The following is a 13,671-nucleotide window of genomic DNA, read 5'->3' as shown; positions in this document are numbered from 1 at the left end:
ATGTAGTTTATTAACCTCTTAACGCTATGGAAATGTAGCACAGATTATTTTTTCTCCTGTGATTGCAGAACTATGTGGTTTTGGACTTCAAATAAAAGAAAACAATTAAAAAGATAACATCACAAACATCACACCATTTATAAGTTCCTCTCTTTTGATAGAAAACTTGTGAATTAATGTTATATTTCAGGTGCAAGGGGTTACCTATTGTTGTAGCTAAGACCCCAAAAGAGGCAAGTGTTTCCCTGTGAGGAGATCAAGAGCTGATGAACTGCTGCGTGCATGGAGCATTATTAACATGACAAGCACAGCAAAGGCATTTGTTTATGTGGAAGTTTTTGAGACGGTTTAAAGATATGTTCCTTTTTTAGCTTTGTCGTGCTCCATCATGAACGCACCACTTCATTAGCTGCAAGGAGCACTCGAGTTAAATTTCAAAGAAAGAGAACAAGACAAAGTTACAGGAACTCATCTAATGATTTACAATGGTTTAATAGCCAACTGGAACCTCATGAGCTACGGTTCAAATACTATATGACAGTTCCCATAATACCAGTAGATATTAAATACATTTGTATTATTTTGCTTTGTTCCTACGTGGCAGATAGAAGACATGAGGCTCACCAGACAAGTGAGATTCAGTGGAGCAGTGATGTACATTTTTGGCAATAATCAAAATCACCCTGATCCAACACACATAGCATAGACAAAGCTGGTACAGTAAAAGCAATATCCACCAGCTGCTCTATAGCCCGACCTGAAGGAGAGAGAGTTACACAAATACTTCACCATGCACATCAGTCAATCATTTACATTGTACCTTTGTAGAGCAGAGTCAATTAAAGATGTTTGTCATGAGGAGAGCTGAATTTTGTGTTTGTTTAAAGAACTAAAGATGGATATGTTTTTACAGTCTGCAACTCTAAATTATGTATATTTTTATTGCTTGAAATAAACTAACTATATAAATACTCTTTTCACACGGTGACAAATACCACAGACAGACTGTTTCATACAGTTTTCCAAGAGTCCTCTCCCAGGAGTGATAGCTTAATATTCCAGTTACAGTGATACAAAAATAAACAATTTCAACTGTCATCGTAAAGAAATTCAGCTGTACAAAAGATAAATTTGCTGTCATATTTCTCAAAAAAAAAAAAAAAAAAAGAATCTCAATTGAGACAGATTCAGAGGAGACTGAAGGTGAAAAGATGTCCATGATGAATTCCTAATTATATTTTTATTAGTTCTCAAAATAAATCTTTCTGTCTGTTAAAGATAGTTGACAGACACAGTAGTTTTCAGGACTTTCCCAGAGTTGGATAAACTAATAAATGTCAGATTCAGATTCACTTATTGTCGTTTTTATGCAGGTACATAAAAACTTGATACCATGCCGCAAGTCAAAAACAATTTAAAAAGAAACAGTGCAGCTTTTTTTTTTTTTTTTTTTTTTTTTAAGATTTCAAATGTCAGCAGAGACATTTGAAATGTGTCTGTTTTTATGTATTTGGTTTTGTCTGAAGTTATGTCAAAGAGCAAAATGGGATCAAGCCACATGATCTCATAGACATTCAGCTACTGAGCTACACTAAGGGGAGGTTCACTGACGAAGGCTGAAATGAATCTGTGCCTGGTGGCTCGCTGTGTGTTGTATTGCCATAAAAACCTCAACACTGTTTCAACATGTGTGGCATGATGTCAGGAGATAATGACGGCATTTTTCACATGAACTGTGCTTGTAATATGAGACTCACTTGTGAAACTCAATAGCCAGGGCTTTTTGCTTCCCTGTCTCATGGTCTCACACATTACTTCAGTTTTTTAATGTATTTGCTAAATCATGGCAACAAGTTCATTCATGATTATGAATTGTAATTATTTTTGTTGTCATCCCAACTGACTGCAGGAACTCGGCTTCTTCCCTGTTCCCAGAGGCACTTCACTGAATCTGATCAGTTGTAACACAACGATATTGTGCTGTTGTGTGTCATAAGAGGCAGCAGCAGTAGCCAGCCTGGCAGGGGTTGTTAGCAGGCCTCCTTACAAAAATAAGCATGTCCAAGCAGCTCAGTGTTGTGATTGCAAGGAAGACCTCATTGACTCTCTCCAGGCTTGCTTGGTCGTTCATGTTCTTCACATAATAAATCCTAAACGCATTGTATGGCACCAAGCAAACGATCAATACTGCCACAAAGCTCAGGCTCTTCACTTGGGCCCAGAACTCCTGGTGGGAAAAGGTCAGGTTTCCATGGGTCCTGTAGACCTTGGCCAGTATGCAGATCTAGAATAGAATAAAGTAAGCTGTCTGTTAATACAACATAAATCAGAGCATAAGGCCATGGGAAAATGTGATTCACTAATGTGCACAGTGTTTCATCTTTTCCCATGGGGCTCAGAATAATAAAAAATACCACCTACAGAATACACTGATATAAAATGAAATAAATCTAAACTGAAACTGGGAATCATGGCAAGGGTTTAGAGCCAAAGGGGCGTAAGTGCCATTTTGGGTGAGTATCATATATGAAATTGTCCAAATTAGATTAATAAAAACAGATTTATACACACACACACACACACACATCATTAGCCGTCTTGATACAGAATTTTACTCAAAAGTGTGAACTGGTGTTGGTGTTAGCTGAAGTTAGCATATGAATGCTATAATGCATACCCCATTGTTCATACATGTCATACATGTCATGACATGTTACATTTTATGTAAAAGAAAAGCAAAATTCTTTGTTTATTCATGTTTATGTAGGAGGGCATCTGACTGAGGCCTTTCTTTCTTTTTCAGCAACCTAAAAAAGAAAGAATGGCTGAAAACAAGGTGATGATGAGACTGAGGAAAAAATAATGCTCGTGCTAGAACGAGTGCTGATGGAGGATGTTGCCAACGTTGTGGAAGAACTCAGGCAGAATGAGGAAGGTAAAGAGAACTGGAGAAAAAAGGCTGAGAAGTTTAGGCCTAAGTTATATCAACACATTCAGTGTTTGTGTGCCTGCAAAAAGGGTAAGGGAAAAAAACTGCTTCTTGTCGGTACAAACACAATGAGAATTTCCCTGAGTCAGACACATTGAAAATATTTCAGCATTTTTGGTCAACTGGAGATTCAGCCGGGCGAAAAGTCTTCATCAATAACCATGTAGTGAAAACAGAAAAGAAGAGCTGCATAAAGCAGACTCAAGGAGCCAGACCACATTTGAATATCATCTCAGTAAAGATGGACAGCAGACTAGAGTTTGCAAGGACTTCTTCTTGAAAAGTGGATGAAAACAACGTCTTGAAAGTTTTCCAGGCGTGTGCGCAATCAGGCCACTCGTGAACGGGGACTTTCTCCTGAGAGCAACAGAAGCACATCATAAACCAATAAACAAAATCTCTGAGGAAAACAAGAACACAATTCAGGAGCATATTAAGTCTTTCCCAACAATTGCATGCCACTTCTGCAGAAAAGATGCAAAAAGCTCTATCTATAGGGAAACTTAAACGTAAAGAAAGTATATGAGTTGCATGTGGAGAAATACAACAAAGAAAGGAAAATCAAACCTCAAAAATAAAGCATGTACAGAATGGTGTTTGACACTGAATTTAACCGGGCCTTCCACGTACCAAAAAAGAAGATGATTGCAGATAATGTGACTGGTATCAACAACTGGAAGATGGGGAGAAGAATAAAAACAAAGGAATGTGATGTCCAGCAATCATGAAAACTGCTTGCTAGAGAGCATAAAGAAAATGACAGAAAGAAAGCTCAAGAGCAATCTTTTTTCAAGGCTGCTGTTTTTGACCTCAAGCAGGTCCTAAGAACTCCAAGGAGCAATGTGCGTAGCCTGTAACTACGAAGAGGAGCAGAACGCACCATGTGGCATGAGGGTGGACGTAGATCATCCGAAATTAGCACTTGTGTGTTCAGGTATCTCTCTGCACTTTCGGATGTAGATCATGTAGTTCTGTATTCAGTTTTCTCTTCAATGTGCCTTCATGCTGTCAAAACCTTGCCAATCTCTGTGACACACAAATACATGGAGTCTGGTTGTAGTCAGATGGAATGTGACAGTGTCCATGCAGATGTGGAAACCGCAAGAAGTAAGGTTCCTGTCTACAAGCCAGATGGTTACCACAAACTACCTGGAGTGTCAAGAAGAAATAAACCATACAGTGTTCATGAGCCAGGCCACAAGGCCTTGCTTGACTTCAAGTCATTTCATGTCAGATACTCCAAGGCAGAGTGAAAGATGAAGATGGAGATGTCATTCGTTGGCGTAAGATCGGATGGTTTTGAGATGTAAAAGAGGACCTCAAGACACTTTTACTTCAAGTATGGGTTCTCTGACTAGTCGCTCATAAAGATGCAGGGTGCACAATGAGCAGCAAGAGGCAACCATGTCAAAACACCACAGCACATGTTCCCAAGTGCTCCAGGAATCAGGGCAGAGAAAAAGCAAGACTTGGTCTCACTGTGCACAAAAAGAAGCATCCCACAGTGTTAAGAAGAGCTTTACAGTTCAAGTCACAGCACACATCAGTGATGAGGACAATGCAAAAATGTATTAAAGAAAGGTTGTTGTACATGCAGTCATACTGAAAATGAAATCAGCTGTTTTTTTTTTTTTTATATATATATTTTTTATTGTGATTTTTTTTAACTGAGAAATGAGCATCAGCTGATTTGATAAGTTCCTTTGTTGCCCAGACATTCAAAAGCCTTGGTGAAAGTAGCTGAGCATTATTATTTAATCATTAAGGTATTCATCATTATCTAGTTTCAGTGTTTAGAAAAGTGTAATTTATATTTTATACATTATGCAAAATTGGTGTGATTTTTACATAGGCCCAAACTCAGGGGGAAAATGTTTGCACCAAAAAGTGTATATCACATTTGTCACTTTTTAAATATATATATATATATTTTTTTTTATTTGAACTGTCACAATATTATTTATAGTGATCTAAATCCAATAACAGATCAAATACTCTGTTAAGAACATGGCAACAGCAGCTGAATCAAGTTTGATCAAAATTTGTTTTTGCTCTCCTGTAAAATCAGATATAACGCACGTACGCCTCTTTGGCTCCAAGCCCTCAATGGGTCCTGCTAGAGCCAATCTGTAGTCAGTTGCAAAATTTGACACAGGTTTTGAGACAGATGGTTTCATAAAAATAAAGGCAAGCACTGACCTGGCACAAAGTCAAAGTCAAACTAATGATGATGATAATGCTGCTCAGGATGTAGTTGAAAACAGCCACTGCTCGATCATTCAGCTGCCCACCAAATGAGAAACACTGGTATGTCGCGGCTGGTGTGGGGACGTTGCTGTCTGGTGAGCCGTACTCGAGGATTGCCACAGGAAGAGCAATCGTCAGCATTATAAGCCAAACAGCAACGCTGGCACCAATGGCGTGCAGTCTCCGGTAGAACTCGATTCGGTCAGTCTGTTTGTAGAAGGCCAGGTAACGGGTCACCAAAATGATAACGTAAAACACGAAGGCCAAGTAGATGTGGGCATGGATCATACCACTCACCACCCTGTAATAACAAAGAGCGCTGACTAGTTATTTTTGTAACTTGGGCTTTTTTCAGGAGATAGAGAGATCTCACTTGGGCCATGCCTTTTTCACTTTATGCTGAATAAAGCTCAATGTTTGTGCTAACAATTCTTTAGCAAATTTTATTGCTGGACATGCATCTTTTGCCAATGAGTGTGAAAAGTTGGTAAGTGCTGCCTTGACCAAACACCAAATTGGACAGACAGGGGTGAAAACATAACCACCTGCTGGAGGTTTCACCTCTTTGGCAACAACAAGATCAACTGTGAGCAAAGCTAACAGGCAATTCGAAACACAAGATCTTGGTTGTTCTGCGAGTTTGATTGAATTTTATGTAGGAAATTAACTGGTCAAACAGTGCCTTTTTGCATGTAAATGCTTCGGCATAAGGCATAATTTGGGGGCTGGGGGTCGTCGTTTTGGCAGCATGACACTATTGAATTACTATGGAAATATGAAAACACCATAGAAATACTAAAGTCCTGTGATGGACTGGCGACCTGTCCAGGGTGTTTCACTGCCTTCGCCCTATGAGCGCTGGGATAGGCTCCAGCACCCCCCCGCAACCCTAGTGAGGATAAGCGGTTTAGAAGATGAATGGATGAATGAATGAAATACTAAAGTCAGCAGTGTGAATCTGCTTCTTTTGCTCCTTTGCTTCTTTCTCTCTGTCATTGCTTGTCACATTGGTCATGAAGGTGTGTCTCAGCAGCAATAAGCTACATTTGATACAACTGTTCTTACCTATTGGGCCACAATAGTAGGAAACAGACTAAACTAAAGCTGTAAATACTTTCCTTGTTAAAAATGAAACCTAACAGCCTCCCAACCAAAAGTTAAGAATCGAATGAACCTATGACCTGACCTATGAATACTGACAAAAGTAATTTCACTGGCATTTCCCTTTAAGTAAGAATTATGATCCCTAATAGCTGGTGGTTCATAATAATAATACTAACACTGCAAGGGCAACACATGCAAACATTACATGTTATCATGGTGGTGTGAGGTGCTCCAGTTTAAAATGTCTTGCAAATGGCATTGGTTATGTTGGATTAGGGTTATATACCTCAACTCGTACTGTACCCACCTGCAGAAGCCTTCACCCAGTCGCCACTCTCCAGCGATGTAGTAGTAGATCCTAAAAGGAACAGTAAGAAGGAAAAGGATGTGGACAATGATGAGGTTGATGACCGCTGTGGTGGTGAAGGACCTCACATTTGACTGCAGGATGTTGATAGTCAGTGACATGCTGATGGTGCCCCCCACTAACACCAGGGTATAGATGGAGAGCAGAGCCCATCTGTAGGTGGCCGGCAAGGCTGTGGAGTTGGAGGGTTTGGTAAAGTTGGTGATGCTCAGAGCCGTAGTCTCCTCCATTTCACTTGAATTGGTCTAGTTATGTTGCCTTGTCATCTCTTTTCTCTCCTCTGCTTAGCTCTCTCCCTCTGGTCTCCGTTCACCACCTCTCTTGTTCTGCTCCCTGTTTCAGGCTGTAAAATAAGAGATAAACAGAGCTGAAGTTATATGTATGTGAGTGGGAGCCACGCACAAAGCCTTTGAGCTCTTTTTAGACTTTGCATCTCAATGATGGAATGAGCTTCCTCTGTCAGAGCAGCTGCATCACAATACATCTCAGAATATTGCAGGTCTTATCTCTGCATTAACATTGTTTTACATAAACACTGGACTGGACTGGAATATAGTGCTTAACACCGGAAATGGGGCTCTATATTCTGCAAGTACAGCAAGTCACGTGTATTTTCTGTGATTGTCAGCTGGTGCAACTGAGACTGCAGTAAAACACGTTAAAAAGCGACAAGACAATCACTTGACTATTATCTGTGTCAACCAGCTCTACAAATGCATAACATGACAAAACATGAACATGTTTCCACAGAGAAGCTATAATATTGGTATTTGTATTACATCTAATAATCATCCAATACATATGAAAGGCATAAAATGTAACATTACAAATCATTACGTTTAATGCATAACATAATTATGACCAAGCAATGCCATATATCTTGAGCTGAAAAGTTATTAGTTTATTAGCTGAGAGTCCAGAGGGAAGAAAAGCCAGTTCAGAATCCACCCTCTGCTCCTTTGGTTTTATAGCTAACAAAACCTTGATTTCAGCAGAGTGTTTTATGCCACTGTCAGAGGTGTGGACCTGAACTCTGGATTCTAAGCTTTCTGTTAATGATGGCTGAGGCATTGCAGTAATGGGTGGAGTTACGGGACAATTTGAGCTTTGTAAACAGAAAATTGGCCAGAACAGCAACAGAGCGCGGGTTTCCCAGTACACACAAATAGGGCCAAGATCATCTTATGATATCACATTACATGTTAATGTTACAGAAATGCCCAAATATTGCATGATTCATCACTTTCTGTATGGATAGAATTGCCACTAGTGACTAATTTGGACAAATGGACCATGACATTAAAATCTCCCATACAGCAGTGTAAGTTTTGGTAACTGTCTAATATCAGCTGAATACTAGGCTAAAACATAATAACCAGCCAAATGACAAAAGTTGCCGTTGTCCTGAGCTGCATTAGAGGAAGTGACTGTTGTACATGACCACAGCCACCCACCACAAGGTTTCAGCATTCAGCTTACAATAGACAGGTGGTGAAACAAGTGGTACAATGTATTCACATCAGCTCTCTCATGGACTATATACTGTCACACTATATGATGGCCGATTACATAACTGCTACAGGCTACCTGAGGACATCTAGAGCACCTTCAGTGCTGTAAAAAAGGCCAGGGAGCACTGTCACTGACAAGACGTGAACTGATAACACAACTCTGGTTAGTTACTGAAGAAATCCATTCCCCTCAATTCTTTGGCATTTGTGGCCACATTATTTATCGCTAACTGCCCCTTTAAATTCATATTTGGAAAAAAAAATTAAATGAAGGTAATTAGTGACTTATTTTACTGACTTATGTATTTTAATTGATCAAACATCAAATGGAAATGTTAACTTAAGATGCGATCAGCTTAAAGTAATTTCTTTTACAATGGAAGACACTTCAGGCACAAGCCATAAAATCATCAGTTACAGCCTTAGTATAAGGGGAAAACATACATTTTGAGAAGTCTCTCATCAAAAACTTGCCTACATTAGACCATCAGAGGTGATGCAGATGTAACAGAAATGTAAAAAGGAGGAAGAAATGATTAAGCATGGGTCAGAATAAAGCCAGGTCTTTCATGAAGCATGGAATCAGAATGACCTTAAAACAAAACACAATGGCATGCCTTTATTCCCTAGCCCTGTGCTTCAATCTAAATGAATGAATGAATTAAGTTGTCTAACATTATTTGGTGAAAATACACTTACCTGGCTTATTAATGATAGCTGCTGCAAACTGTAACCCGACAGACTGAAACTATCTGAAGCGAGTTTTGTGAAGCTGTGGTGAACCTGGGCAGCTCTTCCACGCCCCTATGAGGTCTGTGTCTGTCGCTCACACTAAGACAATGATTAACCTGAACAGTGACTGCGGCAGAAAGACCCAGGGATCTGTGTCATCATTACTTTTTCATGATCCGTCAAAGAGAAACCATACATTTGCATATTTGTTGCCTTGTGTTTGTATTTATCCTTTTTTCTTTTACAAAGCAGATGAGGGCAACAGTGAGAGGAAGAGGATGTGGAAAAAAGAATGACAAAATATAAATCTCTACAACTACAACCTTTGACTATACATTAACTGACTTTTTTGCTTTTCATGAAATCTCTCCTTGCCTGATCTTTGAGCCTTACTTATATATGGGTGATGATATTTTTGACAAAAAGAACCTTTTAGGGTTAATTCACCAAAAGCATAGATGTCCAATATCTTCAAATGCACTGCAGACAGAGGACAGAGGACAGAGGTTGCCCCTTGTGCAGGGACAAACTGTTTTGCAGATGTTGGATCAGCTCCTTCCTTCTCCTTTGTTGCACAAAAATCTTACAGCCAAGCCACGCTGAAGGATTCCAGCAAGTGAAGCAGAAGTAGCACTTCCCTGTACCTGAACTCAGAGTCAGAGGAACATATGTAACCATCACTGTTCTGTTAAAGTTAACCTTCATCAGCTTAGCCTGTTGATGAAGTCTTAAACAACTTCGTTTTGTCCCAGAAATTAGATTTCTTTTTCTTAACTGAAACTTGGCTGAAAGACGGAGAATGTAGTCACCTTTTCTCTGTTGTCACTGTTAAAAAAAATGCACCAGCTTCTTGTCAGCTGAACAAATCCTGTATGTTGCACTACTGTCACTGTTAACCGGAATCAAACAGTAACCTTTTATCTGAGTTCTCATTTTATTGCTGCTGCGGTTGTCAAGTGTGATAAAGGGATTCAATGATGCAACAAATACTCCAGCAAGTGATTAGTGTAACTGATATGTGTGTATATATGCATTTAATTCTATTGTTTATTACTGAGGTTGTTGTTTGCAGAAGTCTTGTACTGGACTATACTGAGAGGCGTTTTCATTTTTACACTATATTGGAAAAAAGTATTGGGCCACCTACACATTATACCTATTGGAGCTACGTGTGTAGGAGTGTGTCTGTGGGAATGTTTGCCCGTTCATCCAGAAGAGCATTTGTGAGGTCAGACACTGATGTTGGACAAGAGGGTCTGCCTCGCAATCTCTGTTCTAGGTCATTCCAAAGTTCTTCCACACCAAGCTCACACCCTAAATGCACCTGTGCTCTACAGACTGTGTGCTTAGATTGTTAAAATAGAGTCCTTAGTCTTTAAAGGGCACAGATTAAAAGGGCCTTTTCAAGACAAAGAAGGGAAGCATTTGGAGTTGAAGACGATTTACTCTGTAAATTTGCTCTGTCAAGGTGTGTCTTGCAGGCTGTCCTGGAAGTCAGGCTTCATTTTTCTTATAAGCCTGGAGGGGGAATCCCAGAGTTTCCTGGTGGACTTTACCCCTGTCTTAGCCAACAAGTGGATGAATTTAGTCTTTGAGAGTTTATGGACTAAAAACCTGCAATATACCTTGCATGTACAAAACCCTTGTATGTACAATACAATGTTTGTTTTTGTAATAATATCTGTTTATTTTTCACACAATACACAATGTTTTGATTGGGCTTTTTTTGGGCTATGGAGTTATAAATCTTATTAAGTCCATTGTGGACCATGTAAACACTCATGACAGGTGTCAAACTGTAGGGAGAGCCAGCGCCATCGCCACCACCACCAAGAATTTGTAACTAAGAAAGTCAGGTGGTCAGCCATGGGGCAGAAATGTTTTCTTTTTGTGTGTATATGCATGCACACACATTAAATCCCCTATGTGTAAAATATTCATCTAAATCACAGTTGTCAAAGTCAAGGCCTGCAGACCGAATACAGCCCTTTAAGTTATTTGTTCTGGCCCTGAATCAGCTAACATGATCTACTGAATGCAGCTCATGAGCTGATATTAAAGAATAACTCAACACTAAATCACACCAGGCAGAAAAATGCAGCTGCACTGCCTTCTAGGGGTTGAAACTTTCATGCATGTTGCACTCCTGGCCACATTCGATCAGTGATGTGGCAGCTTTTTTTTAGGAGCTGTCAATGGCAAAGCAGCTGTGATCGTACCACTGATTGGTTGTGGCTCTAAGCTCCACATGCAGGACAATTTCAGGGTACTAGATGACTGTAAAGCACTTTGAGTAGTCAGTAAACTAGAAAAGTGCTATAGAAATGCAGTCCATTTACTCTTTAAACTCATCTGTGATCATACAAAACCAACGTTTTCAAAATGGCTGCCAGCTTAAAGTAACAGATTTAATCTAATGATCAGAGGTAGGCTTATCAAAAACAGAGGATGGGGAACACCATCCCACAAATCACACCCTAAATTACCCTACCACCCTCTTTTCAATAAGCAGGGGCTCTCCAGAATATATTGATTTTTACACAACTGTGATAAATACAGACATCACTGGTTAATGAAGGCCATTATTGTGAATAACTTACTTCACTGGCCAGTCATTTCAAGCAGGTTTGACCACTCTGACTAGACCATCCAGTCCATTTACCACTGTTAATCAAACTAGCTAATGGTGACACCTGCTGGAGCCAAAAACTCATTACAACACAGACATCAAAATGAATCACAAACTAACACATGACACCACATAGGCCAAAAAAATACATGATAGTAACGTTGATGTTGAATTGATTGTTGTTTACTGAGAGCTGATGGTGCATAATGTGTGCATGAGGGTGAGCCAGAGCACAAGCATTTCACTGCACCTGTTACACATGACAATAAAGCTGAACATAACATTAAGTCTTTTATTTGTACAAAAATAGTTTCCCCTTTATTATAGGATTTTTTTGTTTAGTTACCCTGTAACTTTTTTGTTTGTATCCCATAATAGACCCTTTTCACACATCAGTTTTGACATAAAATAGCAGGTAAACACAGGTGTTATTCATGGTATTAACTAAGGTCTGATTCCATGTTTAGCAGTTTAGCAGAGCTTTTCCAATGAGCCAGTATGCACAATAGCAGAAGCCTGGCTCTGTTCCACCTGAATGGAGTGAAACCTTTGTTAGTGTCATCAGTAACACCTGGGTGTACCTGCTGTATGTCAAAGTGGCAGAGTGAGTGGCAAAACACTATAATTTCTGGCCTGTAAAATGAAGCGCTAGCTATGACAAACTAAATAAGTCCTAGTTGGCCACTTAAGTTTTTGTTTTTGTGTCCATTTATTTTCTTCTTATTCACCTTTGATGCCTATGCAATGGGGAGACTGTTATAAGAACAAAAACAGCACGGGGCGTTTTGTTTCGTTGCAGTGGTCGAGCTCGTTTCTCTGGGGACTGAAACTGGAGGAGAAGACCAAATCCAGCTAAAACATTGAGAGGACTTATCCAGCTCTCCCGGCTCAATCAGAAGAAACAATTCTGTGCAAAGCCTGTGGATCAAGAAGCCTATTGTCGCAGGGAAATCCCATTCTTAATGAATGTTACGTCCAGTCTAAGGCCAACCTGGATTTATCATGAAATGAGGCCCCTCTCTTTTCCCACTCTCAAGGAATGACCACCATGAACGAAGACTTACAGGCAGATTAACCTAGTAATTTATTATATAAATAAAGTGGATGTGGAGGGAAAGGCTTGGAACCAGGGTGGGCAATATGCCAAAATAACAAAACTAACCCAGGATAAATACCTAACAAAATATAAAAGAAACAAAAACCCTTAATGCAACTCCCTAAATGGGAATACAAGGGAAAACAGGGTTATCAAACCAAGGAACACTTCTGGAAGAGTTCCTAGATTAAATATACACACCTAAACAAGATTAAAAAAAAACAAAACAAAACAAAAACTGAAGCAGACAAGCAACAGGGTCTGTGGTAGTGCTAACAATGCATATAAATTGGAATTTATTTAACCCAATGGCCATCTTGAATTCTCAAGGTAGGAAACCCGCCCTGGAAGATAGTGTTAGGTTTAGTCTAAAAAAATAGCATTTCTCCAATACATTAACCAGAGATTTACATAAATTTAACAAACACCATATTGCTTTGCAGTCAGCTAAATGGGACTACAAAGTAACAATTCATGTCCACATGAAAGAGGCTGAGTTTGTAACAAACAGCCAATCACATTCCATGTGGGCACATCCAGATCCAACAATTTAGTCTAACATTTAAGTATTGATCCCTAGGGAGAAAAACACTGTAGCAGCAAAGTCATTCATCAGGGAACCGAATAGCTGATATAAGCACACAAAGTGAAACAGTAGAGGGGAACAAAATAAACAATAAAAGTCACATTCTGCTGATATTTACATAGCCTAAACTGCAGAAGTAGGTCCATGTATCACACAGAAAGACATTAAGGCTACTAACATTTGCTATTATGAGGAAGAATGTCTCATTAGAAAACAGCGAGAAGTAACACTGTTTCTGCTTTCAGAGCTAGGGAGGATTACTGGAGGAACTGAAGTGGCAGACTTTCAACTGGTGCAATGTTGTGTTGACACGTTGAGGTTATACAAGGATTTTCTATTCATACAGCTGGTCTCTCTTTCTTCAAGGCTGCAGTGGTAATTATGAATGTAATAAGGGTAAATAATGTTCA

The 13,671-nt window shown here is 39.4% G+C and overlaps 1 protein-coding gene across 1 annotated transcript; it reads right to left on the bottom strand.

The window, feature by feature from the left end:
- Nucleotides 1–1,185: 1,185 nt before the first annotated feature.
- On the bottom strand, nt 1,186–9,033 carry LOC115375322 (probable G-protein coupled receptor 141). The gene is made up of 4 exons (XM_030074741.1): nt 8,918–9,033; nt 6,648–7,050; nt 5,189–5,537; nt 1,186–2,284 (listed from the first exon to the last, which is right to left on the bottom strand). The coding sequence occupies exons 2-4, from the start codon at nt 6,935–6,937 to the stop codon at nt 1,991–1,993; spliced, it is 933 nt and encodes a 310-aa protein (XP_029930601.1). The 5' UTR covers nt 6,938–7,050; nt 8,918–9,033; the 3' UTR covers nt 1,186–1,990.
- Between the last annotated feature and the right edge of the window lie 4,638 nt (nt 9,034–13,671).

The sequence above is a fragment of the Myripristis murdjan genome, chromosome 17 (genome assembly GCF_902150065.1).
Source record: "Myripristis murdjan chromosome 17, fMyrMur1.1, whole genome shotgun sequence".
NCBI lineage: Eukaryota > Metazoa > Chordata > Actinopteri > Holocentriformes > Holocentridae > Myripristis > Myripristis murdjan.
This window is presented reverse-complemented; position numbering and strand designations above follow the sequence as displayed.